Source organism: Eschrichtius robustus, chromosome 20 (assembly GCF_028021215.1).
Source record: "Eschrichtius robustus isolate mEscRob2 chromosome 20, mEscRob2.pri, whole genome shotgun sequence".
In the NCBI taxonomy this organism is placed as follows: Eukaryota; Metazoa; Chordata; class Mammalia; order Artiodactyla; family Eschrichtiidae; genus Eschrichtius; species Eschrichtius robustus.
In genome coordinates, this window is record NC_090843.1 from 22,161,982 (window position 1) to 22,189,369 (window position 27,388).

Below are 27,388 nucleotides of genomic sequence, written 5' to 3' on the forward strand. Positions count from 1 at the left end.
ATACCAAACCCAAACCCCATGGCACTTCCCAACATCCATAGCACCCCTTCCTGGCATAAGCGGGATGCACACCCTCCCTCACTGGGGAAAGAAGACTCCTCCTCCATGCCTGCTTTTAACATCCTACACGTTGCCCAAGCAGCAGCGCGCTGCCCAGTCCAGGCCAGAGGGAAATCCAAGGCCCAACAGAAGGGAGGCAGGGGATCCCCCAGCACCGCATCCTTGGGAATCCCACACCAGAGTTCAAGCTCCTGGGCTCCCCGAGCCGGGACCAAGCCTGTATGAGAGGGGTGCCCACTGTGTGCCGGGCTGTTGCAGGACGAGCCAGGAAGAGACCCCATCCATCAAGGAAGACCTGACAGCACTAGCAGAAGCTGTGTTTTGTCCCCGTCCTCAAGCAGGAACAGAGGAGAGCACCCCACGTCCTTCGTGGGCTCGCCTGCCAAGACTCTGGCTCACCCACCAGGGCAACTTACCATGTCTGTCTATTCACCTAGAGGGCCAAGCCCCAGAATAGAGCCCAGGAATCCTGCTGTCAACCCTGGATGCCAGTCCCCTCGAGCAACATTCATTCATCCATGTGCCAGGCACTGTGCTAAGTGCGTACAAGACGGTCCAGAGAGCCAAGGATGCCCCTAAAATAGGGTTCCAAGACTTACTGCTGGAGTGGGCAAAGAGTTCAGGGCCGACACCCACCTTGGAAAGCCCCTTTTCCTCAAACCCTCGGGCTGGGGAGGCCTGGCAACACACACTGCCCAAGAAGCGTCCCTGGACACCTGCTTTTTTAGCCACAGGCTTTTGCATCCTGTCTGGAGACTGATCAAGAGATGGAGAGAGGAGGCAGCGGGGGAGGGTTGGGGGGGGGGGGGGAACACCAGGCTGCCTGGCCCTCATGGCCGTGTTTATCTGGGGTGGATTTTTTTTTAACCCAAAGGTTAAAGCGTTTCTATTTGAAACATCTATTTACATTCCAGAGTCCAAAAAAAAAAAAACAAGGCAGCCGAGCTCCAGGCCTATATCTGTCCCCAGCCGCGTCACAGACACAGCATCAGAGCTGCGCAGGGGGAACATTCTTAGCCCTCTCCCCGAGCCGCTGAGGTGACTCACGCCTCCCTCCTGCTAGCATGGACCACGCCACCGCTCAGAGGCTAGGCAGTGTGCATGTGTCAGGGCGGGGGGGGAAAGGGACTGGCTGGGAGGGGTCTATGCAGGGACGGGGAGCCTTAGGGAAGGGATGGGGTCAGCGGGGTTCCAGCCTGCAAGGACTCTGGGGCCCAACTTGAAAGAGGATGAGAGAACATGCTGAGGAGGAAACTTCAGGCCAACCGCCAACTGCTTCTGGGAGGCAAGGGGCAGTGGGGACAGGATGGGTGGACTGATATGGCATCTGCCAAATGGGGTAGAACCACCCCGCCAAGCAGATGCTCTGCACAGTCAGCCCTTTGCTTTGCGAGGCACCACCTTGACTCCCAGAGGCTTCAGGGTAGGAGTGAGCAGGCAGGTCTTTAGCTAGAGCTGTGGGCTCCACTAGACCAGGGCTAGAACGGCCCTCTGCGTTTACACCCCTCCCAGGGGACTGTGCAGAGACTCTGCACGACTGGCCCCAAGGTTCCACCCCCTATCCCAGGGGCCTGCACGGGCACTCTCAGGGCTGGTCCCCAGGGTTATGCCGTGACCTTAGGAGACTACATGGGCATCCCTGCTCAGGCAGATGGTAGGCTTGGTTTGAAGGCTTTTCCAAATGTTCCCCAAACCTCCATCCTCTCACACCTCCCAGTCCAGCTGCAACCTTATCCCTGGACAGCTTAGAGCCAAATCACTGGCACTTGCACAGGCACACGGCTCCCACCTTCCAGTTCAAAGCCTGGGACCCACACCCACGTAACCAGAGGCAAAGACTCCCCATACATACACACACAGACACCCACACCCAAGTGCCAAGCCACTGCCAGGAGGGGCCAAGCGGGCATGGGTCCAGCAGGCCCCTCCCTAGAGGAAGCATCTTGTGGTGCCGGCCTGGTGGGAAGGCTGTGCCAGGAAGGCCTGATGCTGCCAACAGGTTCCTGGGAGGGAGGGAAGGAGTGGCCTGGCTCTGGGGGACCCCACCCCCAGCCAAGAGCCAAAAAAGTCCCTGCTGAGAAGGTGGGAGGGCTAGGGAGTCCTCAAGCCCTATGAGCCTGAGTAACATTCCTTCATCCTCATGTGTTGAGAATAAACCAAAGCTTGGGGGAAGGAGAGATATGGGGGAGCCAGAAGCCAAGGCAGCCAAGACCCCCAGCACCCCAGCTGCCAGCCTCTGCCTACTTCCACCACAACTGCATCAAGCCTCCTCCCCAGGTGTCTGATTCCCAGGGCACTCCTGACTGGGGACTGGCAGAAATCACTGCACTGGACCCTCTGACCCCAAGAACCCAGCCAGAGGAGTGGGGGTAGCCTTTATTCTTATGGACACTCCGGCTATGGGTTCCTCCCTCGTCCAGACCCGGGGAGCAGACAGCCTGGAGGCAGGTCACTGACCCACTTCCTCCCCTCTGACCATGGTGCCAACTAGGCCAGGATCCTCTAGTAATCCACAGCCCCCAGCAGCTGATGTCGACCCTGCCGGAGGCCAAAGGAACTCGAAGAGATGCAGCAGAGTGCAGCTGGAGGGCATGGTGGGAGGGCAGGTTTTGGCCCAGGGAGAGCAGGGAAGCCCATCCCAGTAAGCACACCTCCCCTGACTGCACATATCCTCAACAAAGACCTCCAGAAAGATCTAAGCAGGACCCCATCTGGGCAAGACTTGGAGCCAGACGCTCAGCCCCCGAGACAAGGATGCCCAATGGCAGAGGGCAGGCGGGGACACCGAGGCACTTACCTGCCACAGGGAGGCCATGTAGAGGGGTCCGAGGCAGGATTTCCAAGGATGGTTCCCGGCCTGGCATCCCATCTGCTGAGAAACAGGATTCCGTCTCATAGATGGTCTGCAGCATCTCCACAAGCCCCTGAGCCTTGGGCACCAGCAGCATGCCCGGCAGGGGGCCGCCTGAGGCGGGAGTCGGCCAAAGGGAAGGTGGCTGGGCGGGGCCCTCGCTGCTCAGGGGCTCCCTCAGGCCACTGCTGCTGGGACCCGCGCTGTGGGGAGGTGCCTCATCCGGCCTGGGCACTCCAGGCGGCAGGAGGAGCCAGGAGCCCCGGAGCCACAGGCCCAGCTCCCTGCTAGAGGGGCATCCGACCACTGGCCCTTCCAGAGCTCCCAGGAGCGGGGTATGGCTGAGCACTCAGGGGACAGGAAGGGGAGCTGAGCAGGCAGGCGGGCTCTCTGTGTTCCCTCCCAGCCCTGGGTGACAGCTCTGGGCCCGGCTCCCTGCTCCTCCTTCCCGAATGAGCCGCCGGCAGCTGGCAGGAGACTGAAATAGCAGTTGGGGGAGGGCCCTGTCTATAAATAGGTGGAGCATGCTCAGGGAGCCGCCGGCCGGCTGCCAGGAGCCCGGGCCTGGCGGAGGCCCCACGTGGGGGAGGGGGAGGCGCGTTCCACCCCAGGAGGAAGCGCCAGGCAGGGGGATGGGGACAGGGGAGGGCCTGCGTTCAGGGCCAACGCCACAGAGCCGGGTGGCCAGAGCCTGCGCTGGGGAAGGGCACACGCTAGAATACCCACGCATCTGGGAGCAGCTCTGGCGCTGCTCTTGGCAGGCGAAGGGCTAGAGACCAAAAAGCCAGATTTCATCCTCTATCTGCCCTCTCGCCATCCAGAGCAAGTAAAGGAACTGGAAGGGTCTGGGAGAGGGTGGCAGACAGGGCCACCTGGCCTAAACTTGCATCTTCCCTGGAGTCCCTCTAACAGCCGACGGATGGGAGTTGATTTAATTTGTGCCCTCTTTCTGAGCCGGGAGGTGGCTCCCCCACCCCCTCGACCAGCAGGGAGACCCCTGAGCAGCAGCTAAATGGCAGCTCCCTCCTACCCATTAGGGGTGTCACCTCCGGAGGCTGCTCAGCTTCCTTCCAGGGGGCAGGGAGACTCTTCCTGGACAGGCCTCACCCCACCCAGGGAAGGGCACCTGGGAGCACCTGCCCGTTCTCAGAGCAGGTAGCTCTTCCTGTGGCAACGTGCCAGGTGTAATGCTACGAGCAGCACATACGTCACCTCGTTTACTCTGCGCGATGACCTCAGAAGAGAGGTGCAGACGGGGAAACTGAGGCACAGAGAGATGAAGTCGCTCACCCTAGGTCATACAGCTGTTTCAGTGGTAGGTCTGGGCTGTCTGAAGTTCAAGTCTGAGCTCTAACCACCACAGCCCACTGCCTCCTGCACAGGGAGCACACGAAGCTGCCCCAGGGTTTCCATTAACAGGTATAATGACCCCCAGTACCCAGGTAGGAAGAGACTTGAGGTTGGAGCCCCTCCAAGAAGAGTCAAGGGGCTGCCAGCATCCAGCCCTTCCCCACCAGCCACCAGCCCCAGGCCTGGCAGAGCAGCCCCGGCTCCTGAGGCCCTGCTGGGACCTAAGGCTAGAGCGCCATGAGGACTGGTGACACCCGCCTACCCAGCCCACTGCTGGCCCATCCCTCCTCCTGAGGTTGTGCCTCCCACTGATACAGAGATCCCACTTGGCCCCCTGACCTCACTGGAGCCTTTTAATAGCCTGGTTATTCCTGGGTCTATGTCCCCCTCCCCCTTCCTGATGTCACAGTTGCTATTTTGGAGCCCCCTCCTGGCCCCCTCTGCCCCCAACTCTAGGCATGGAGCCAGGGACACCTGTCCTCTCCCTGGACTGGATGACCTCACCCTCCCGTCGGGAGCCCAGGAGGAGCTGGCCAACCAAGGACACAGTAGCTGTGGCTCCTGCCAGCTGGGGATGGCAAAGGGGCCTCCTGCCCTCAGGTGGGGGGATCACATGGATGGGTAAGTGGCAGAGGTGGGCTTTCCCAGGCCCTAGACTGGCTGGCAAGATGTATATCGAGGGAGTTGGAGGTCAACAGGAACGAAACAAAGCTCTGGAGCCTCAGCTTCTCAGCCAGGGCAGACTCCAGAAAACTGGTGATGGAGCAATGCTCCCCACAGGGGTCTGGAGTTGGTAGACATTTCAGGGTAGGTCTGGGGACTTTGCTCAGCACCCCTTGCCCCAACCTCATCCTAGCCAACCAGGCTCTCTCAAGAGCAAGGGAAGGGAAGGTCAAGATCTCCTTAACGGGTGACAGGCAGCAGACTCAAGGGAACCCAGAAAGCTGGGGGCAGCAGCCCCTCCCAGCCAGGACTCCACCCACCCACGCTGAAAGCAACCAGAAGGTCTGGCTAGCCCTGTCCTGGCTCTCTCTGCCTGCCCCAGGCACAGGAGAGTATGGTAGGGCAGCCCTGTTCTGGAACAGAGGAAATCATCAGTTACAGTGACTCAAAAGCAGGGGCCCCAGAACGTGGAGCAGTCAGAAATCTAAGGAAACACAACTCCCTGTTTAGGAAAGCTGGGAGCACCCAGGAGACTGGGCACCCAGAGGTGGCCAGAGCCGGGGACTCGGGGCAGTTCCCAGCACTACTATGACTTCCCGTAACAGCTTGAAGTGGGAAGTGAAGTGTCAGACACAGCCAGACAATCCTCAGTGTAGTTCCCAGAATCCTCCAGGGGAATAAGAGAGGAGGCCTGGGATGGGGACAAGTGTCTTTTTTTTCCTTCGGAGATTCAAGTCATGCAACAAAGTCTTCCTAATGTCTAACCTCAGTCCTTCTTGCTTTATAGCCCCTCTCCTTGTGGTTCATGTCTCTTCTCCATCCCCACGCATCTAGCTCTCCCACGTGTCATCCCACAAACCTTACAGAGCACCCACAAAGCGTGGGTTACAGGAGCCTCATTAGGAGCAGGCAACAACCCCTCCTTGGTGCCGCAATGACCTTGCTCGCTCGCTCCCTCCCCTGGAGGCTGGGCTCAGGCCTCCTAACCCTCTAAATCTGGAGGGGGAGAACCTAATGTGGCTCCTTGAGCTCTTGAAGGCTCCCATTTCCTGGGCTCAGAAGGCTGGAGTGGGGGCCTGACCGAAAAGAAAAAAGCAAAGTCTGCTTTGTGCACAGTAAAAAAGCCAAGGGCTGGCCGGGGAGCACCCCAGATGGAGTGTGGGGTGCCAGCTGCCCTGGGGTCCTGGAGATATCGGGCCTGCCTGCCCTCCGGTTCTCTCCTGCCCTTAAAGCCCAGTCATGCTGGAGCCCGTCAGCATCACCCAGGAGCTGCCATGCGCCAGGTCCCATGCTAGGTGCTGGCTGAACCCTCTCATTTGTGACCAAGTCTGGGAAAAACGTGAACACCTACTTTGGCATCTTGCACATCCCCTCAGGGTTGACCCTGCCTCCTCCGGACGTCCCGTGCTAAGCCTTCAATCCCTTTGGAATGATGGGACAGGGGAGGGGAGAGTGGGGCAGATCCTGATCTACAGTGATCGCAGAGGTGTGCCAGGGGGGCATCTAAGTGGAGAAGGGACACCAGAGTCCACTTCCCAGACCCCCGCCCCACGCCGACTCTGACCCACTTTCTCCGCCTTCCCTGGGGGCTCAGAGGCAGAGCCCAAGGCTGGGAGGCGGGACGCCGAGGTTCCTGGCTCCACCCCACGCCTATGCCCCAGTTTCTCTGGTCACCCAGGAAGGAGGGGGCAGCCGGGAAAGGGAAGGAGAGAAAGTGTGCAGCGAGCTGAGAGGTGCTGGGCAGGCAAGTGTTGTCATGAAGCTTCTCTCCCTCCCAAGCTGGGGCTAAGGAACCTGGCCACCTTTTCTCCTGGGGCCCTGTCGCCACACAGACTGGCTCGAGCCTCACCCTTGCCCTCTCCTCCGGGCAACGGCATGGAGGACAGGGCAGTGACCAGAGTGGGCCCAGGCCCCAGGGCAGCTCCTCCAGGCTGGCCGGGGGGGCACATTCAGTCAGTCCTTCAGTCCCACAAAGGGGAGCAGAAATGAAAATAAAGCCTCGCTCCTCAAGTCCCCTTTTGACAGAAGAGAAGCCAGACCCCCGGCAGTGGCCTCCTCAGGGAAGCAGGCAGCCCCATCAATGGCCTCTGCCTGTACTCCCAAGACTGCAAGAGAGGCAAATCAGGTCAAACGCTGGCATTCGGCCCAGCCCAGAGGTAAGTGGATCAGCTCCCACTCCCCGGGGAGGACGGGTGAACCCCAGAAGTAAATCTCTCGAAATCTCTACCTGCCGCCCCTCACCCGGAATGTGCTCTCTTACTAACTTGTTTGCTATGAAGGCCGGGATGGACCATCTTCTATTTTTCTCTTCCAAACAGGAAAGCTCCTGCACTGAGAGAAATGGAGGGAAACTGCCCCTCACCCAGCCTGCCGTTCTGCGCCCTAAGGAAAGAGAAGTGAGTCTCGGGAGGGGGTGGGAGGTGCTCAGGGGCCGGGGCACCCAGGCCCCGGGTACTCACCATTCTCATCCCCACCTCTATCCCCAGCCCCTCATGCTCTTCCTGGGGCGCCCTGGGAGGTGTCTACCCGGGATGTGGACACCCAGCTACAATTCATGGTTTCATTTGACTTCCGTGGAGTCCAAGCATGTGGTTTCCAGACTTCTGCCAGGCGCTGGACACCCGCAGCCCCAGCCCAGATGCCACCCTGAGCTCTGGGAATGGCAGATGCTGGGCCCCTCGAAGGGGGAGGCTGTGTGGAGGCTGGCCCTCTCCCTGGGCCAGAGCAGCTGGAACTCCACGAGCGGGAGAGCCAGGCCTGGAGCCCCGGGAAAACTCGGTGGGAAAGGCCTCAGGGCGCTGCCCTGAACAACAACGACGATCCCAGCTCTGAGGCCTGGCCACAGTCCTAAAACCAGCTTCCCAATCTCTGGCCCCCTCTCTTTCTCCCTCCTTCCTGAACACGAGAAGACGGCATCTCCCCCTGCTGGGGGGAGCGGGAAAGCCAGCCAGGAGGCACGGCCAATTCCATAGGCCCCACTCTGGAGGCCCCTCCTGGCCCGGCTCAGCGCAGATGGACACCTCCAGCCCCTGCGAGCCCTGGCACCAGTGGCTACAAGGGGGACTCGGACCACCTGCCTGTGGAAAGGCAACCCACTGACCTGATCTATCTGAGGCTGATTATCTTAGCCTTTCACTGTAAGGGAATAAAATCCCAAAGCTGGAAAACGTCCTCCCCAAGCCACCAACGGATGCCTCTGGGAGGCTCCCATTCCCTTGGCCAAGGGTTAGACCCCAGGCCCGGCGTGACTGGAAGTGGCTCCTGGACAGGTCAGCATAGTAGCTCAGAGGAAGGGAGTGGTTGGCACCCCTGCCGGGCACAACTGACCCTGCAAGGGGCAGTGTCCAGCTGAGATGGCCGAGGGGCTGATGAGAACCCACCAGGCCTCTCCTTCCCTTCGCCAGCCCAGCCTCAGAGGAGGAAGCAGGAAGTCAGGGCAGCCCCCCTCCAGCACCAGAGTCACACAGACCTCTCCACGGCTAACACCTGGCACAGCCCCTGCAGGGGGAATGAAGGCAGGCAGAGGCGGGAGGATCTGAGGAGGAGCCACAGACCCTGCAGGAGGGGGCCCATCAGCAAAGCTGACTTGGTGAGTCTCAGAAGCCCAGCTTTCTCCAGCTGGCACTCTACTCTGTCTGTGCCCGGGGTATGTCATGCTGGAAAGGGGAGGGGGCACAGCCTTGACCAAAACAAACGTCACAAAGCCAAGCAATCCCGCCAGCTTCGGCTTCCCTGAATTCGAATCTGCTGGAAGCCCTGGGGCTGTGGTCAGGGCCACACGTCGCCAGCAGGGGGTCCTCACAACGGAAAGCATGAGATTTAGCACAGTGACAAGGACAGGGAATGAGAGGGGAGGGGGCCTGGATTCCTCCCTGGTGCTGCTTCAGTACCATCCTGCAAATGGGTTTTGGTCTCTAGGCCCTAGTTTCCTTATCTCTGAAGAAGGAGAAATAGCTCCCACCCCTACAGAAAAAGATGTTAAGTGACCGGATGGCCTATGGGGGGGTTAAAGTTGAGCAAGATGGACTCTGATCCTTTAAGTGCAGAGGAGACAGTCAAGGAGGGAAGGCAGTTACTACGCTGACCACACTGAGCCAAGAGCCCCCTGTGAAACTCCTGACGGTCCAGCTCAGGCCATTTGGACACATCCTCATGGGCACAAACCCAGACCCGCCCGTACACAAAGCTGCCTGGAGTCCCACCCATAGACTATTTCTGGAAGCACTAGGCAGGCTCCCAGGAGCAGAGGGGAATAAGGAACCTCAGAGACCCCAAATTAGGACTCTCCCATGTCCAGGGCATGTCTACCTGGACTCAAAGGAGAGAGCCAAGTCTCCTCCGCCAACATGTCACTGCATGCCCACCCCAATACCACATATCCCAACATAGGCTAAGGCTGAAGGCCCTGCAAAGCTCCACTAAGAATAAAGTATAGAACACAGAGAAACACTCCACCAGGAAGAGAGGACACCACCACAAAAAGGAAGCTGGACATTCAGCTATCACAGGGAACTTCTTCCAACATCATGCCCGGACCGCCTGCAGAGGTTCAGGGGCACACATCCCCCTCAGCCCTGCCTGTCTTGGTGAACAGGGCAGGGTGGCACGGAATTGAAGGCCCCTGAGTTGAGAGGGCAGGCCTGGGGACAGAGTTGAACCCATGCCCTCCCAGGGCCAGGCTGGACCGTCAACCCATCAGTTTCAGGTCTACCCCATGGTCAATCACTTTGGGTCTGCCTCTGTCCTTTTCTCACAACGCTTCTCCACTCCTGACCCCTTGTTCCCTTACGGCTCAGACCCTGAAGGTCAGCTGGCCTGGGCTGGATACCCATACAGCCCGTTACATCCAAAGCCACCCCAGGTGCCTTCTCCAGCCTCCCAGCTCTTACCCGACTCGGTGGGAGAGTTCATGCCGGCTCTGGGCCCGCGGGAAGCTGGCGTTGGGGGCTGGGACGGGAGGGGGTGGAGCTGCGGTGATGTCAAGAGAGACAGACGGTAACAGACAGACGGACGGGACAGGAGCCCGGGGCCGCTGTGCCTCTAACGCCCATCCGAGGCCATCCTTCGGGGCGAGGCAGTCAGGCACTCAGAACGGCATCCCTGGGGAGAGAGGGAGCAGGGTTAGAGGTCCCCACCTCTGGAATCTGAGAGTCGAAGGAGACCTTGGAGCTTGTCAGCTACACCTAGGGAAGAGAGGGAGGGCCACCTGCCCAGGGGCACAGAACTGGCCCGGACCCTGGTTTCTTCTCTCTCTAATTGGTGAGGACGTCAGCCCTCAAGGGGAAGGGAAATGGCTACAGTAGCCACAACAAAACTCTTTTTTAGGTGACAATGTCCACTGCCAGGTGGGGAGACCTCACAGACTCCCAAGGGTGCCTGACGTGGGAGATGGTGCTCACCAAAGGAGAAAGTGCAGGGAAAGTGCTTCTGAACTCTGTCCAGGGCAGTGGGGAGACGCGGGGCTGATCTGGAGCCCCTCGCAGAACTTCAGGGAGAGACTGGTATCCCAGCCCCAGTAGCCTGAGGTGGGACTCTCATCTTCTCCCTACTCTCTGATCCTTGTGCCACCCAACTCTGGAAACGTGATGTGCTTCTGTCTTGCTCTCCCCCATTCAACAACAGGTCAGAAAAAAGAGGGCAACAATTGCTTTTCCTCTACCCATTAACCATGCTGTTTCCAAGAATTTCGAAAGAGACATTCATCCCACATCCGGTGCCCTCTGGACTGGGGGTCCAAGGCCCAAGCCCAGGGCCTTGTGTGTGTTGTATAGGTTGTGCCCTGTGCAACGAGGTCTGAAATCCAGTCTTTGCTCTGCCTACCAAGCTACACAGGCTAAATCCACCCAGAATAAGGGACGCTGTTTTCCAGTTTGTACAAAGGCACCAAAAGGCCGAGCAGTACGCCTGCTGAGGCCAATATAGTAAGAGAGGATGTCCCCGTACTACAGGACCATGAGTTTGCCAACCTGTCCCCACCTCTCCAGCTCCCCACCCGGCTCCAGCCCCACAGCTAGTCCTCAAGCCTCAGACACTACGCACGCACCCACCTGGGCCCATCCCTAAACAGTCCACGATCCACCCTAGACATGATCTCATTCGTTTTCTTCCAGATGAAGGCAGGCCCTCCAACACCCAGTGAAATCGAGGTAGCTGGAAGCGATCGATGAGGCCGAGATTTAAACCCTAACTCTGCTCCCCAAACTAAGAAGAGACAACCAGCTCCACCCCAGGACAGCCCACCTCCTGGCAGGATTAACTCTCGGTAAGCTCTGCATTCTCATCAAGGATTGCCAGGCGCGGGGTCCGTTTGGAGCCAAGGAGCCCAGGAGTCAGCCACGGCGGGGACACAAGAACATACACACAGACATGCACACACGTATGCCGTGCACAGAGTAGGAAGACCTCAAGTCCTCCTAGGCCTGCTGCCCCCTAGGTTTGGACTCTGTAGCTGGAGAAAGGTGCACTCAGATGGGGAGGTGGGAGGAGGCAGAGGGAAGGGGCTGAATTGCTCCCAGCAGGTACAGGTGTGGGGCAAGGACAAAAGAGGCTGCGCAGGACCGGGGCCAAGCTCAGGAAGGCAGCAGGTGGGGTTGCTGGTGCCCTGGCAGGGCCCGCGTGGGCAGACAGCTCCGCCCATGCCCACCCCGGGGCTGGCACCCAGTCCTGCTCACACCCTTTCCCATGGGCTGGGGAACACAGGTTCAGAAATTCCCAAGATTCCCAGCAGCCCGAGTGCCCCAGCCCATCTCCTTAGTGAAAGGAATCTCCACAACAGGGCACTCAGGAGGGGCAGAGCCTCCATGGTACACAAACTACGTTAAGATCTGCCCTGAGCCCCCATCTTCCTCACCCCCTGGGGAGAAGAGGAAGGGAGGGGCTCCTAGAACTCTCAGGGGGCTCAGGACTCTGTTAGGCTGCACTCCTGCCCACCCTGCAGGATGTAGCAGGTCCCCGGACCCCCATCCACCTGTGGAGAGTGTCTGCCAACACCTCCATCAAGACTCCCCGGGAAACAAAGCAGCATTCACGGTCTAATCAGGACAAGCAGGACCGGTGTAGATTTTTGACTAAGGAGGGCCATGCAAGGGGAAAGGGCAGCTTTATGGTTAAAACCTGAGCTGCTGGAAAAAAAAAAACAAAAACCTGAGCTGTTGGGTCCCTCCTCAATCAGAGAAACTCACTGCTGACCATTGGTATAGGAAGGTCTCGGTGGGCAGTCAGGGACCAAGAGCTGTGTGGCTCCTGGCACTTCGATGCCGAACCAGTGAGCAGCCTGGCTTCCATGACATCACAAGTAGGCAGACCCCAGGGCCCTGTCCCCATCCCCTGAGAACTCTCTCTTCCAGTCAGACCTCTGTCCCACTCCAGGATCCAAACCCACTTCCCACCTCCAGCCAGGACGACAGGAAACCAGCTGCATCTCACCCTACAAGTTCATGGCTAAGCCCGGGGAGGAAAGGCAAAAACCCTAGGGGGATAGCCCGCACTCCATTCACGAGCAATAAAAACTCTGGCAGAGGGTGGCAGGAGAAGGGCAGACAAGTGAGGGACATGAGGAGGATGCAATGCCTCAAAGGCCAGAAGTTCACAATGCTGCCCTGCAGGTATCTTGTCCCTCAAGGAACCTGAACTCCAGCACCACCAGGCAGCCGCTCTGCCAACACACCAGCTCTGGCCCTGCTAGAGGCAGGCCCAAGTCCTGAGCACTGAGGCTGGGGACCTGTCCCCAGGTCAAGGCAGCCAGGTGAGCTGTCTGAACCAAATCCTGTGAGCCTGAGATTGCTCACAATCTGAGATGTGCCCCAAAGACGTCATCAGAAAGCTACAAGCCCAGACATCCCATCCCAAGGCACAAAGGAACTCTCATCTTGACCCCTCCTGACCGTGGCCACGGCTGATCACTTTCCCCAGCCTCCAAAAGCTTCCATCGCCTTGTGCCTTCCCCCAAGCTGGCCCACCAGAAGCCTGCAGATGATCAGAGCCAGGAGGGATGGCTGACTTGGATGTCCAGGGCCCAAACTAAGGGAGGGGGGAGGGCAACAGGGGAGGAAAAAAGGCACCAGGCTGACAAATTCATTTTTGCAATCGGCCCATTTCTGTTTGTCTGCTCAGACGCAGCTCCAGGCATCTGCACAAGCCAGATGGAGGAGGCTGCTATTTCTAGAAAAAGAAAAAGGGGGGGGGGGGCGGTGAGAGGGGAGGGAGGGGCAAGACGGGAGGCAAAGGGCAGAAGACCGGGTCTGTTTGCCCTAAAACCTCATGCAGAACGGTACCCCCTCACCAGCACTACCAGACAGGGTCCCCACCCAAGAAACGGATGGGGCCGGGGCTGGGGTGAGGTGGGGTGGGGGAGAAGAAAGGCAGAGAAAGTTTAATTAGCCAAAGTCGGCTACAATAGGCCCCCTCACGGGCTGCATCAGGTTTTCATTCATGAGCAAGCGACAGTGCTCCGAAAATGCCAAGAACCGCACCCCCTCGTCGTCTCTCCCCCACCCCCCACCAACAGGAGTGCGTCCTCCAGCAGGCTGGCTGAGCCTGATGCCGTGTTCCAGACATCCCTCCTCAAAGGGATGTGAGTAGGAAGAATTAATTATTAAAGAGCAGCTGGTACTTCGGCACCAACTGCACTCCCCCCAGCTCCTATAGCTGATGCCCCCTCCCCCCTGCAGAAACACAAACTCCCCGCCCCACACCACCACCCCCCATCCCCAGCCCCCATTTCTAAACACACAGCTAAGATGCCACCCCTAGGGAAGGAAAAGCAAACCTTTGTCTCTGCAGCTACTTAGAGTGGGTGGGGCATGTGATACTGCTGCCCTCTCCCCCCCCCCCCAGATTACTCCATCCAGCCACAGAGGAGGATATATTGGGAAGGGGAGGCTGGCACAGAGCTAACATGTCCTCCATCCTTGCCCCCAAGTAAACTGCACCTGGTATCTGTCTCTCTGGCCCCTGGCAGGCATACATTCCCAGCATAGAGTGGAGATGCTAGGGGCCCACCCCTCTAACTCAGAGACGCCCACCCTGCCTTGGCTGGACATAGCCCAGATCCAAGTCCAAGGGGAGATAGAGCAAAGAGAAGATTCAAGAGAAGGGGCAGGAGGCAAACCAAGGGCTCCCCAAGCTTTGTGTTTAAGAGGAAGAGGAAGGAAGGAAGACTGAAATGAAGAAGCAGGCAGCCCCCAACATGGCTCACCCACCATCCCCAGCCCAGCCCAGCCCAGCGTCTAAACAGCCAGCATAGGCTCAGGGCCCCTGTTGCCTGGAACTCGAACTGAGGACCCTCCCTGCCTACACCCTCTGAACCTGAGGAGGCCCAGGGCAGGACCCAGCTCCAGGCTCCAGTCCTGCAAAGCAGTCTGGTCATGGGTCCTTCTGGCTAAGGCTCCTGATCTCCCACCCCCTGCCTCCTTTTGTTCCTACGGTCTGCTCCATCCTTCCCTCCCAGTTGGACCCTGAACCCAGTCACCACCATCATCACCCCCAGTCGCCAAAGCTCATTCCAGGCCCCAGAAGCACAGTGGTCACTGTCAGAGTGGTGGGTCTCTGGAGCACCCCCAACAGCAACTGCAGCTGCTACCCTTCCTCTTTAGGGACACACCTCATCTCAGAAGGCCAACGGGGGGTATCAGGTGGTCACCTCCTCCCCCAAATGGGGTGCTCCCACCTTCCCCTCTTCTCTCCCCACAACCAGACTCCCAGATTAATTACTTATCACCCAGCCAATTCTCATCTTCCCCAGGGGCCCAGAGAAGGGTGGGGTGGGGAAGCAGCCTCCCCAAGTTAAAAGGCACAAGCAGTGTCCCTCTCTCTGTGAGATACAGACCCAGGATGAAAAATGGGGGGCATCCACCCCAGACAAGAAGGGGGGCAGCTTTCATCTCCTAGCTCTCTCTCTCTCTGGCTCCAGGGTGTCAGACGGGAGAAGAGGGTGGGAACAAACGCAGTAACGCCTCACGGGGGAGGGGGTGAGAATAATGGGAGAGAGAAGTAAGGTGGGCCCGAAGGCCCCCTCCTCAAGCACGGAAGTCAAGGACACAAAATCAAGGATGCGTTCTGAGGTATGCCTAGAAGCGCTGTAGGGTGGGCAGCGCCCCTCACCTCAGAGTACCAAGAAAGGGTGTCCAGCGAAGAGAGCTTTGCACAGAATCCGGGTGCAGGGCTCAAAACGCCCTGCAACGCACCACGCGCCTCCCGGGAGAGGGCAAATCAGACATCCCCGGCCGGTCTCCCGGCCATTTGGGGGTGTAGGTAGCGGGAAGACGGGCCCCTCCCTTACCTGCAGGAAAGGCGCCCCTGCCTGGGAGGGGCGGGGAGGGGCGCGCGCAGTAACCCAGAGGCCCGGCTACCGGCTGGCGATGCTCCCGGGGGGCGCCTACTGGCACCCGGGCGCCGGGAGGGAGGAAGGGGGGCGCGGAGCGCGACGCGCGCTCGGGGAGCCCGCGGGCAGCGACGGCGGGAGGAGGGGGCGCCGCGTCGAGTCCGGGGAGCCTGGGGGAGATGGGATCGGGGCTGGTGGGGCGCGCTCACCCCCTGCGGCTCGAGCTCCGGCTTCGCGGGCGGCGGCGGCAGCAGCGGCGGCGGCAGCAGCGGCAGCACCTCCTCGACGGCTCCTCCATCTTTGCGGCGGCTCCTCCGGCTCCGCTCGCCGCCGCCACCAACAACAACATTCGAGACGTCACTGCCGTCACGTGACTCGACCCGGAGCTAAAAATAGACCCAGACCACCCCCCCCCACACCCCTACCCCACCCCCCCACCCCCAGCTTCAGCCACCAGCAACCCCTCCCCTCCTTCTTGGCCCTCCCCGCCGGGCGGGGCCAACAGCGCCACCGTGACAGCTTCTAAAAGGGCCAGTACCCAGCAAAGAGTTGGGCTAGGGAGGGGAAGGAAGGCAAGGGAACGGAGCCCTGGGAGTAGTGGTTGAAGGAGCCCTGGGAGCAGTGGTTGAAGGAGCGCTGCAGGCGTACGGGCCTGGCTGCTGGGGGCTCGGCCTTTGGGATGCACGATTTTCCTGCCTGCGCTTCCTCCACTTCCTTTTCAAACCGTGGATGGTGCAATCATTGCCTGCCTAAGCGTCTCCCTAACACGCCCTCCCGCGGTGGGGGAGGGGAACTGGGGATGGATTCGTAGGGGCTGGGAGGGCCGTGGAGGCCCCAGCTAGGGGTCCAGGCTGGGGGTGGATGTCTGGGACAAGTCTCGAACCCGCCAGTTCCGACCGTACACGCTAAATGTGTGCCAAGGGAAAAAAAAAAAAAAGAATGGGAAAGGCCAGGGTAGAGTTGTAATGTAGTAATAGTCCAAGGCCTTCAAAAGGAAGACTTCCGGTCCCTGGCTTCGGTGCTATCCTCTTCTACAACTCCCCTTAGAACACAATATGAGTATGTGTGATAGAACCTAGGTGGTTTGTCAGTGACCCAGTAATTCCACTAACGAAAATGTATTCTAAGGAAATAAATATTGTTGTGTTCACAAATGAGTATAGAAGGAAAGAGATTGCTTCTAATGATGTGAAAAGTTGGAAACAACCTAAATATCCATCAGTAGGGGATTGGCAAATAAACTAAGGCACATCCATTCAGTGGAATACCATCCAGATCCAGACATTTAAAATGATATGTCTATATTGACCTGAAAAGGTCCTCAGGATATACGGTTTTCTTGAAAATCAGGAATCAAACAAGTACTATGGAATTGTTCCATTATTATAAACAACAAAAAACTAGATCCATATGTCTGAATATGTTTGTATATCGAAAAGCCTATAAGAATATATGCAAAAAATTTACCTTTGCTTTCCTCTTTATCTTTTTCTGTATATCTGAAATTTTACAACTATCATGTGTTACTTATCTGATCAGAAAAAGTGAATATATAAATGTTTCTGTAATAAATTTATTTATTTATTTTTGGCTGCATTGGGTCCTCGTTGCTGCGTGCGGGCTTTCTCTGGTTGCGGTGAGTGGGGGCTACTCTTCGTTGCGGTGTGCGGGCTTCTCACTGCGGTGGCTTCTCTTGTTGCGGAGCACGGGCTCTAGGCTTGCGGGATTCAGTAGCTGCAGCACGCAGGCTCAGTAGTTGTGGCTCGCAGGCTCTAGAGTGCAGGCTCAGTAGTTGTGGTGCGCAGGCTCAGTTGTTCCTCAGCATGTGGGATCTTCCCGGACCAGGACTTGAACCCGTGTCCCCTGCACTGGCAGGCGGATTCTTAACCACTGCACCACCAGGGAAGCCCAATGTTTCTGTAATAAATGATAAAGGTTCTTCCTACAAAGTATCTCATGAATAGGTCCCACCCATCTTCATCCCCACCCCTTTTCTGAAGCCAAATCATGCCTCACCTGAGATATTATAGCTGCCTTCCCAACCAGTCCACTCCCCGCATCCATCCCAGCCTTCTCCCAAAGCCAGAATGAACTTTTTAGAACACAAATCTAATCAAGGGAGGGCTTAAAACCTTTCCAATTTTGTCACCGAAAGCTGTATCTGGCCCAGAAGAGTGGTTTTCAAACTTTAGGGTACTCACAAATTACGTAAGGAACATGTTCAAAATGCTGATTCCAGAACCCCACTGACAGAGGTAGGGATGGGGATGGGCCTAGAGCCTTCATTTTTAGTAAGTACCACAGGGAATTTTGCTGCAGCTGGACATACTTCTCCTTATACTTGGAAAAAAAACAGCCTAGAAGCTTCTACATGATCTGGTCCCACCTCACCTCACTTCCCTTAGCTCTCTATACTCCAGCCATTGTGGCTTTCTCTCATGTCCTTGAATAGTGGGTCCCTTGTTCCCCAGGACCTTTGCACAGGCTGTTTCTTCTTTCTGGAATGCTCCCTTCCCTTCTTCTCTTTGCCTAGCTAACTCTTACCTATCCATAGAGCTCAATTAAATATCACTTCTTAGGACTCTGCACTTTCACTGCCAAGGGCCTGGGTTCAATCCCTGGTCAGGGAACTAAGATCCCACAAGCTGCGAGGGCGTGGTCAAAAAAAAAAATCACTTCCTATAAGAGGTCTTCCTTGGTCCTTTGATTAAATAAGATCCCCTTGTTACATGTGCTTTCCTTTTTTTTTTAATATTTATTTATTTTTGGCGGTGTTGGGTCTTCATTGCTGCGTGGGCTTTCTCTAGCTGTGGAGAGTGGGGGCTATTCTTTGTTGTGGTGCGCGGGCTTCTCATTGCGGTGGCTTCTCTTGTTGTGGAGCACGGGATCTAGGCACATGGGCTTCAGTAGTTGAGGCACGCGGGCTCAGTAGTTGTGGCTCACAGGCTCTAGAGCCCAGGCTCAGTAGTTGTGGTGCACAGACTTAGTTGCTCCGTGGCATGTGGAATCTTCCCAGACCAGGGATCAAACCTGTGCCCCCTGCATTGGCAGGCAGATTCTTATCCACTGCGCCACCAGGGAAGCCCACATATGCTTTCACTGATGCTGATAACAATTTGTAACTATACATCTATTTATGGCATATGGCATCTCTTCCCGTAATGAGTGTTAAATGACGTAGCCAAGATAAGCACATTTTGACTGTGGACTCTGAGAGAAAGGCCACCCCAACAAAGTCATCCTGTGTCACTCCAAGACAGGGGTCTTCTTGCCTCTATCCTGTAATGATGGTGCCATCCATTTGCTGTTATTCTTGTGCAATCTTATGATCTCTCTTGGGTGGTTAGGTTGGGTTGGGATTTTGCTTTATCAGTGCTTATATTTTACCTCCCCAAGCAGAGTATGAGCCACTTAAGAAAAGCCGTAAGATCATATATATTTTGTTGCCTTTCCAGCACCTAGCACATCACCTGACATATAGCAGATAAAGCCTCGGGGAGACTGAAGACTCTGGAATTTCTTCTCTCAAGATCTCAGAACATGGGGAAGAATCTCCCCATGTGGTATGATAGATGTCAATAACTGTCTTATGGCCAGGCCCTTTCCATTCCGCAGATGAAGGGACTGAGGCTCAGAGAAGCTAAGTAACTTGCCCAGAGTCACAGAGTTGATGCAAGCAAGAACTAGGATTGAGACCCATGTCTTTCTGGCTATCCCACAAAATACTAGGAAAAGGGCCTGGGGGAGCCGGGCTCCCAAGCCCAGCACTCCAGCCCTGTTCTCTGTAGATTTCTGAGATCAACACCTTGTCCCCGCCATGGCCAAATGCCCCAGAAGTTAGGGGAATTCACCATATGGGGCCCTGATGAGCCTTCAGATTTTTCCTTCTCTGGTAAGTGGGGTTAAATAATTCCACATGAATTCTTCTTACGTTTCTTGAGTACAAACGGTAGGTGCTGGAAATATAGAGATGAAACTGCCTTTAAGGATCTTAGGGTCTCTCACAGAGAATAAAACTATCTTTTGTTATTAGTCCCTAGGGTGGGCCATTGCCAGGACCATTCACCATGGAAACAGGAGTCACGGGGTTGTCTCCTTAACCAGAGCCTCAGTTTCCCAATTTAGAATGATCGGGCAGATGGGATCTAGTAGCTGATGGGAAAACTTCTGACCCTGGGACCCAGTGGTGAATTTGGCCTTTTGGTAGAAGGAAATCAATCTCGGAGGAGAGCCAGGTGTTTAACCTATAGCCTGACAGGCTGGCAGCACCATTGGACCACTTTGAGAAGGAGGCATCAGGGCTGGGGAGAAAGATGAGGAGTGGTGGGCAGCCCTGCCAGGGGCTCTGGGAGCGGCCACTCCTGTCTGAAATCATGAGAAGTGTCCTGGCCAGTTCTTGGAGCAGGACAGAGAGCAACCTTCCTCCCTGCTCGGTGGATGCCGCGGAACTAACAGCTACACCCATCTCCTCCACATCCCTCTCACTCACACAGCATCTAAAGTTAGCATTACCTGGGGAACAGACAGGGCACCCAGTGCCAATGTGCCCTCACCTGCAAACTCTCACCTAGAATCTCTCCTGGGGTAGAAAGCCTCAGATCCATGGATAGAATTCCAGAGGCTCTGGGGTGGCCCTTGTCAGAGTGGTCCAGCCCACAGCTCTGGTCCCCGGTGCAGCAACACTTTTTAGGTGGCCCTGCCGGCCTTCAAAGAGTGCCTGGTGTGGAAATAGTCCAGCTGTGCCTAAATGCAGCCTCGGGTGGAAAATATTTAATATAGAACAAGGAAGAACTGAGCTGATAAACTCATGCAACACGGATTTACTGGATATTTATCAAAGGAAATACGCATTCTTTAAAGCTTTTATCAATTACCAAGGGCAACTTGTACACAGAGGCATGTTTTTTCTAGTCCATTCAGCAAGAATTTATTGAGCTCATTGAAAAATTATCAGGCTAGCACAATACTAGGTACTTTGGGGACTGCAAATAAATAAATAAATAAATAAATAAATAAATAAATAAATAAATAAGAAAACAGGACAGGAGATGAGAAAACCTGGGTCCTAGGATCGGCTCCATCCCGGTGTGCTACTGGATGAGTCCATCTGGGCCTTGGTGTCCTGATCTGGGGAACAGGACTGGACTTCTGTTCTCCAAGGTTCCTTTCAGTTCTGACCCTCTGAGAATCCCAAATTAGATGTGATGACAACATCCAGCATAGTGCTAGGCTTCAAAGTTTAGGCCGGACCTTCATTTCTTCAGCATGCTTTAAGGTCCAGTCCTGCCCATGGGCGGTTTACAATACATTCAAGAGTCAAGAGAGTTTATTTTAGGGCAAACAATTCATGTGCCCCAAGGCACAAAGCAAAGGAGTGTCACTGAGGACTGAGCTATGCAGAGTGTAATGAAAACTGCCCCCAGGATGCCTGAGTTTGGCCCAGGCCTCCCAGCGTGACCCTGGACAAGTCCCTTTCTCTCTGTGGGCCTCTGTTTCTTTACCTGTAGGATGAGAGCGTTGGACTGGATTTTCTTCCTTCCAGCTGGAGACACTTCTGGAGGGTCCAACAGGTGAAGTTGAAAAGGAAAGATGGAAAAACAGTTTCCTCCTCCCCTCCCTCTCCTGCCTTCCTCCCAGGACCCCCTCCTCCAGGCTTGGGGCAGAAGGAAACCTGTTTCAGGCCAGCATCCAGGATATATAGTCATGCTTGACTATTTGAGGTGTTTGTAGGAAGTGCAACAGACAGGTGCCTGGGAAGGCTGCTACCCCCTGGACCTCACTTTCCTCATCTGTAAAATGGTATAATTGAACGGATGACTTCTGAGGATTTTTCCAGCTCTGTGAGCTAACAATTCTACAGCTGTAGCTCTAAAAAACCAAAAACAAAGCAAGTGGCTAGAGGTGAGGGCCTCAGTCATTCCTCACTTGAAAGCCTTACCTAGCCCTCGACACTTTCTGTCCTTTCCCAGGCCTCCTACCTCCTACCTTCCTGGCCCAGAGATTGGAAGCAGGTCACTGTCTCTTCACTCGGCAATGGCCAAGCCTTGAGAAAGCCAGCACTGTGGCCCCTGGAATAAGCTGTGAATTTGTTTAAAAAATAAAGACAATTCTGGGTGCAGCTACCACCATTTGTCATGGTACCTTTAATATATATGTTATGTAGAGAGAGAAAGCAGAAAGAAGCTGCCAGTATATCGACCAAGAGCCTCGCATAGCAGCTAGCTACCTGCTAAAGGACAGCAGGTGACCAGGAGGCCTGGGACAGAGGTGGGAAAAAGCTTCTCAGCCCAACTCCACCCGCCCTACCCGCCAGGACCCAGAGTGACCCACACTGAGGCTTCTTACCCTTCTAGCAGCAAGAAGAGCAGGAGGCCCAGGGAACTGTAGCGGAAAAGGAAACCTACCCTCTCCCCCACCGCCCTGCTGGGACCTGGAAGTGAGGCCCAGGATTTCCTGGACTATAGGGGGTTCCTGCCTGCCCGCTCAGGAGTCAAGGCCACATGAGCACAACAGTGCAAGGGCAGTTATGGCCAGTCACGTTCCGAATGTTTGCAGGTCCCTCCAGGGTATCTTCTCTGGGCGGGGCGTACATGTCAGGGAGGGCACAGAGGGTGCAAATGTGCCTGCCCTCTGGGAGCTTATGCTCCTGTGGAAACAACAGAGCCCCAAGAAGCAGAGTGAAGCAGTGGTGAAGGAGGGAACCTGGGAGACACAGGCCAGCTCTGCCTATAGAAGCTCAGGCAAATCATTTGCCCTCTCTGAGCCTCAGTTTCCCCTCTGTGATCGGAGGATTGGACACTGTGATTCTGGAAGGCCCTCTTGGCCCTGAGGTCATGAAACCATAGAGAACAAGACACAGTGGACTGATGCTACACGGAGGGGCTTGGGCCACAGCCACACCAAACTGGCCCAATTTGTGTGCCTCCAGCAAGTCGTCTTCAGTTGACAAACTTTTTTTTTTTTGGCTGCATTGGGTCTTTGTGCTGCACACAGTTCTTCTCTAGTTGCGGTGAGCGGGGGCTACTCTTCGTTGTGGTGCACGGGCTTCTCATTGAGGTGGCTTCTCTTATTGCGGAGCACGGGCTCCAGGTAGTTGTTGTGGCACGTGGGCTCTACAGCGCAGGCTCAGGAGTTGTGGCGTGCAGGCTAAGTTGCTCCGCGGCATGTGGGATCTTCCCGGACCAGCGATCGAACCTGTGTCCCCTGCATTGGCAGGCAGATTCTTAACCACTGAGCCACCAGGGAAGTCCTGACATACATTTTGCCCCCTTTCTGCTAAACATTTATTGAGCAACTTCCTTTTGAAAGGCCCCATCACATGTATTACCATTCTCACAATTCTACAAGGTAGATGCTATGTATTCCATCTTATAGATAAGGAGACAGAGGCCCAGTGAGGTTAAGCAATCAGTAAGTGTCAGGACCAGGGCAGAACCCAGGCTCTGTGGGTACTGTGCCAGCTGAGGTCTCCCCAGGTTTGAAGGGTCTCCCCCGTATACACAGAGACATCCCAGTGTCATCTTTCTCCTGGGAACTCCTTGCAGACCCAGGACACCCCAATGAGAAGGCCTTGATTTACATGTCTGGAAAGGACATTCCATCATCCTCAAGCAGTAGGGTCTCTCTAGCACACCCACTGAGGACTCGTCCTGCCCAGCAGACAGACAGAGCAGCAGGCAACAGACTTTACCTGCACCATTTCACTTCATCCTCCCAACTCCACAAGATGAGTGTCGTGTTGCTATTATTATTGTTGTTGTTGTTGTTGTTATTATTATTGCCCCTACTTTAAAGATGAAGGACCTGAGGTTCAGGAGACTTAAGGAACTTGCCAAAAGCGACAGACTCAGTAAGTAAGGATACAGGGATCTGACCCCAGGTTATCAGAGCCCAGAGCACGATCAGTTTAACCACTGGACCCAACCCCAATGAAAGGGTAAAGACCTAGACCTGAACTGACTCTCTGCCACTTACCAGCTATGTGAACTTGGAAATTTACTTTATCTCTTAAAATTTCCTCACTCATAAGAAATTTCCTCACTCACAATGACCTCCTCCTCCCTGGGTTGCTGGAGCAGGACGTGGGGTACCTGTGTGAAGAGCTAGCACAGGGCATGGCAAAGGGTAAACCCGACCCTCACCTCCAGCCTTGGTGTTACCACCCCTTGGTTCAGGGCCAGCTGTAATGCTACTGCCACTCCCATTCCCTGAGCAAGGAACTCACCTTCTACACTGGAAATGACCTCTGCCCCACCCTCTCTCACCTTGCCGTTTCCAACTCCTGAGATCCCCATCCCACTCTCCCAGACTTAGTATCTATAGATTTGCCCTAGGGGTGGGTGGAGGTGCAAGCCCGGATGTCCACCCACAGGTCTGTTTCTCTGCCCCAGGGATGCTGTAGGAACAAGGATTCCAGACTAGGGTTGCCAGAATGGGGGGCGGGGGATGGAGTCCCAGTTAAATTTACATTTCAGATAAACAAGGAATAATTTTGTATACTTACATAAAGAGCTCCTGACTTTTTTAAACTTATTTATTTTTATACTTATATTTTAAAATTATTCCTTATCTGAAACTCAAATTTAAGTGGGCGTCCTATATTTTATCTGGCATCCCTACTCCTAGACCTCAAGTTCAGGTTGGAAGACAGCCCAGCAAATGGCTTTTGTTACGAGTTTTTAAACAAAAAGTTACCCATTTTAAGTATACAATTCAACATTTTTTTTTAGTAACTTTACCAATTTCTACAACCATCACATAATCCAATTTTAAAATATTTTCATCACCCAATAAAATGCCCATTTACAGTTAATTCCCATTACCACCCTCACAAATGGCTTTTTAAAATATTTAATAATTATTTTTTTCTGTTGTAAAATGTCACAAACTCTTTTTTTTTTTACATTTTTATTTATTTATTTATTTATTTATTTATTTATGTTTGGCTGTGTTGGGTCTTCATTTCTGTGCGAGGGCTTACTCTAGTTGCGGCAAGCGGGGGCCACTCTTCATCGCGGTGCGCGGGCCTCTCACTATCGCGGCCTCTCTTGTTGCGGAGCACAGGCTCCAGACGCGCAGGCTCAGTATTTGTGGCTCACGGGCTTAGTTGCTCCGCGGCATGTGGGATCTTCCCAGACCGGGGCTCGAACCCGTGTCCCCTGCATTGGCAGGCAGATTCTCAACCACTGCGCCACCAGGGAAGCCCTCTTTTTTTCTTTTTTAACTTTTTTTTTTTTTTTTTTGGCCGCGTGGAGCAGCATGCAGGGTCTTAGTTCCCAGACCAGGGATCGAACCCATGTCCCCTTGCAGTGGAAGCGCAGGGTCTTAACCACCGGACCGACAGGGAGGTCCCAAAAATCACAAACTCTTAATGTAGAGGGAGATTAGAGAAGTACAAAGAAGAAAATAAAATCACTCCTAAGTGCATAATTCAATGAGAACAATTATTAGTAATTGGGTAAATGCTTTTCTAATCTTTTTCCTATGTTCATATTTTTCAAGAAATGGGCTTCCCGGGGCTTCCCTGGTGGCACAGTGGTTGAGAATCTGCCAGCTAATGCAGGGGACACGGGTTCGAGCCCTGGTCTGGGAAGATCCCACATGCCGCGGAGCAACTAAGCCCGTGAGCCACAACTACTGAGCCTGCGCGTCTGGAGCCTGTGCCCTGCAACAAGTGAGGCCGCGATAATGAGAGGCCCGCACGCCGCGGTGAAGAGTGGCCCCCGCTCGCCGCAGCTGGAGAAAGCCCTCGCACAGAAACGAAGACCCAACACAGCCATAAATAAATAAATAAATTAAAAAAAAAAAAAAAGAAAAAGAAATGGGCTTCCCTTGTGGCGCAGTGGTTAAGAATCCACCTGCCAATGCAGGGGACATGGGTTCGAGAAGATCCCACATGCCGCCAAGCAACTAAGCCCGTGCGCCACAACTACTGAGCCTGCCCTCTAGAGCCCGCGAGCCACAACTACTGAAGCCCGCGCGCCTAGAGCCCGTGCTCCGCAACAAGAGAAGCCACTGCAATGAGAAGCCCGCGCACCGAAACGATGAGTAGCCCCTGCTCGCCGCAACTACAGAAAGCCCGCGCGCAGCAACGAAGACACAACGCAGCCAAAAATAAAGTAAATAAATAAATTTTTTAAAAAAAGAAAAATTGTATCACACGGTATACAATATCTTACTATGTAATTTTTTATGTAATACATCATGAAAATACTCCCATGGCATCAAATCTTCTTCCACAACATCATTTTTAAAGGTTGCACAGCATTCCATTGTGTTGTTTTACCAGTTTCTTTATTCAATCCCTTTTTGATGGAAATTTGGGTTGTTTCAAATTTTTCACCATTTTAAATAATGCTGTGATGCACCTTCTTGTAGCTAAATCCTTGCACACATCAGTTTTTATTTTCTTAGGATAAATTCTTAGAGGTAGAGCTGTTTTGTCAAAGGGTCTACACATTTTTAAGGTGTTTGATGATTTATTTCCGACCCTGTAAGGGACACCACCATGGGACCAAGTTGTCCAAGCCCAGGTGACATTCAGCCCAAGAAAAGAAGGCTGATTGATGCTGGGTGGTGGGGTTCAGGCTGGGGGTTGGGGGGACAGGTAGAGGAGGGCAGAGGAGAGAATCTACCAGGTTCTGAAGATTGTCAGGTACTGGGGAGACACTATGTGGGACCTCCCTGGAAACCAGAGGAACGCTGCTGCCCCTGCCCCATGCCCTCCTCACCACCAGCCACAGGCGCTCCAGGCAGCAAGCTTCGCCAACTCCTTTCCTGCTGACCCCTGTTTGTCTTGGTGCTCCAAGCAAGCTGGATGTCGGCTCGCAGAGACCCAGCCGGCTGCAGCCTGCCCTGAGCCCCGCCCACCCCACGGTTCGGAGAGAGTCAGCCTCGCGTCCAAAGCAGACCTTGGCGCCCCACCAGGTGTCCAGCCTCCTTGCCCCCACCTCCCAACCTTGGAAGAAAACCGTCCGCGAGAGGCTTGTGGAGGTGGGTGTTGGACTGGAGGCGTAGATCTTGTGATGATTCACATGCCACCGGAGGGGAGAAAGGGGCTGGAGGATGAATGGATTGCAAACCAAAGGGAGGGGCCAAGGAGATGAGCTTTAGTGCCTTGATCCGCCCGCGTCAGTTTCTTCAACATCTGCAGTGCGTGGGGTTGAGCGATCCCACCGGGGTGTTGGGGGGTAGGACTGGGAGGCTGGCTGACGTTAGCTTCCCGCCTGCTGGGTCGGCCAGAGCAGTTCATGAATGACTCACCTCATTGTCAGGCTGATTCACTGCTCGCCTGGGGACTTGCGGGGGGGGGGGGGGGGGGAGCTGGTTGGGGGGAGGCGGTAGCAGCCCCCTCTGTACGTCTCACACGGGCGCACACGCGCATACACGCGCGGGCGGGGCTCCAGCGGGTCTATTTCCCTGCTGGGGTCGGGACGCGATGGATGGGTTTCCGTGATAAGGGGGGGGGGGGGCGGGGGATGCACATCACTTGGTCTGTGGAGAACAAGTTTGAGGTTTCTGTCAATAGTCTACCTGTGACTATTTACATTTAAATTAATTAAAATTAAATCCAATTAAAGCTTCAGTTCCTCAATCTCACCAGCCACACTTCAAGTGTTCAATAGCCACATGTGCTCTTATCAATAGCTACTCTATTGGACAAGGCAGAAAGTTCTATGCGACAGTGCTGGTCTACACAGCCTTCACACACATAATGCCACACAGACCAGCCCTTCCCCCACTCCCATACACTCAGACCCCCACCCTCGTAGGTAGCACACAACACACACTTAATTCCACACCCATTCCACACACTCATTCAACATGCAACACCCACCCACCAACACTGCCACGCAAAACTCTCAGTGTGTGTACACACTTCCAGTGTATGCCACTGTCCATACCAAGACAAACGTAAACACATAGACACGCATCATCACCCTGAATTGCATGCAACTGTTCATACGATCAAAATACAAATTAGGAAGAAATGCATTTGCAAATATGCTGAAATAGATACAAACTCAAGCCATGTGGTTCCCATAACAAATCTCAGCACAGGTTTGCAAATTCAAGTGGGGGGGGAAGGGAACCCACATTGTTTAGCCCTTGCCAATGTGCCAGGCATGGAGTTGGCCATTTCA

General features: G+C 55.0%; 1 protein-coding gene across 4 annotated transcripts in view; it reads right to left on the minus strand.

Annotated features, from left to right (window-relative positions):
• HDAC5 (histone deacetylase 5) overlaps positions 1 to 15,633 on the minus strand; it is a 34,712-nt gene extending 19,079 nt beyond the window's left edge. Inside the window, exons 1-3 of one of the 4 annotated variants that reach the window (XM_068531617.1) lie at positions 15,455 to 15,633; positions 9,814 to 10,024; positions 2,858 to 2,929 (exon numbers count right to left, since the gene is read on the minus strand). In XM_068531617.1, coding sequence (XP_068387718.1) covers positions 2,858 to 2,929; positions 9,814 to 9,835 — 94 coding nt within the window. In that variant the 5' untranslated portion in view covers positions 9,836 to 10,024; positions 15,455 to 15,633. Of the gene's footprint in view, positions 1 to 2,857; positions 3,412 to 7,383; positions 7,400 to 9,813; positions 10,025 to 15,454 lie in introns of those variants that run through there. The other 3 variants (XM_068531616.1, XM_068531618.1, XM_068531615.1) reach the window with 3 other exon arrangements.
• Between the last annotated feature and the right edge of the window lie 11,755 nt (positions 15,634 to 27,388).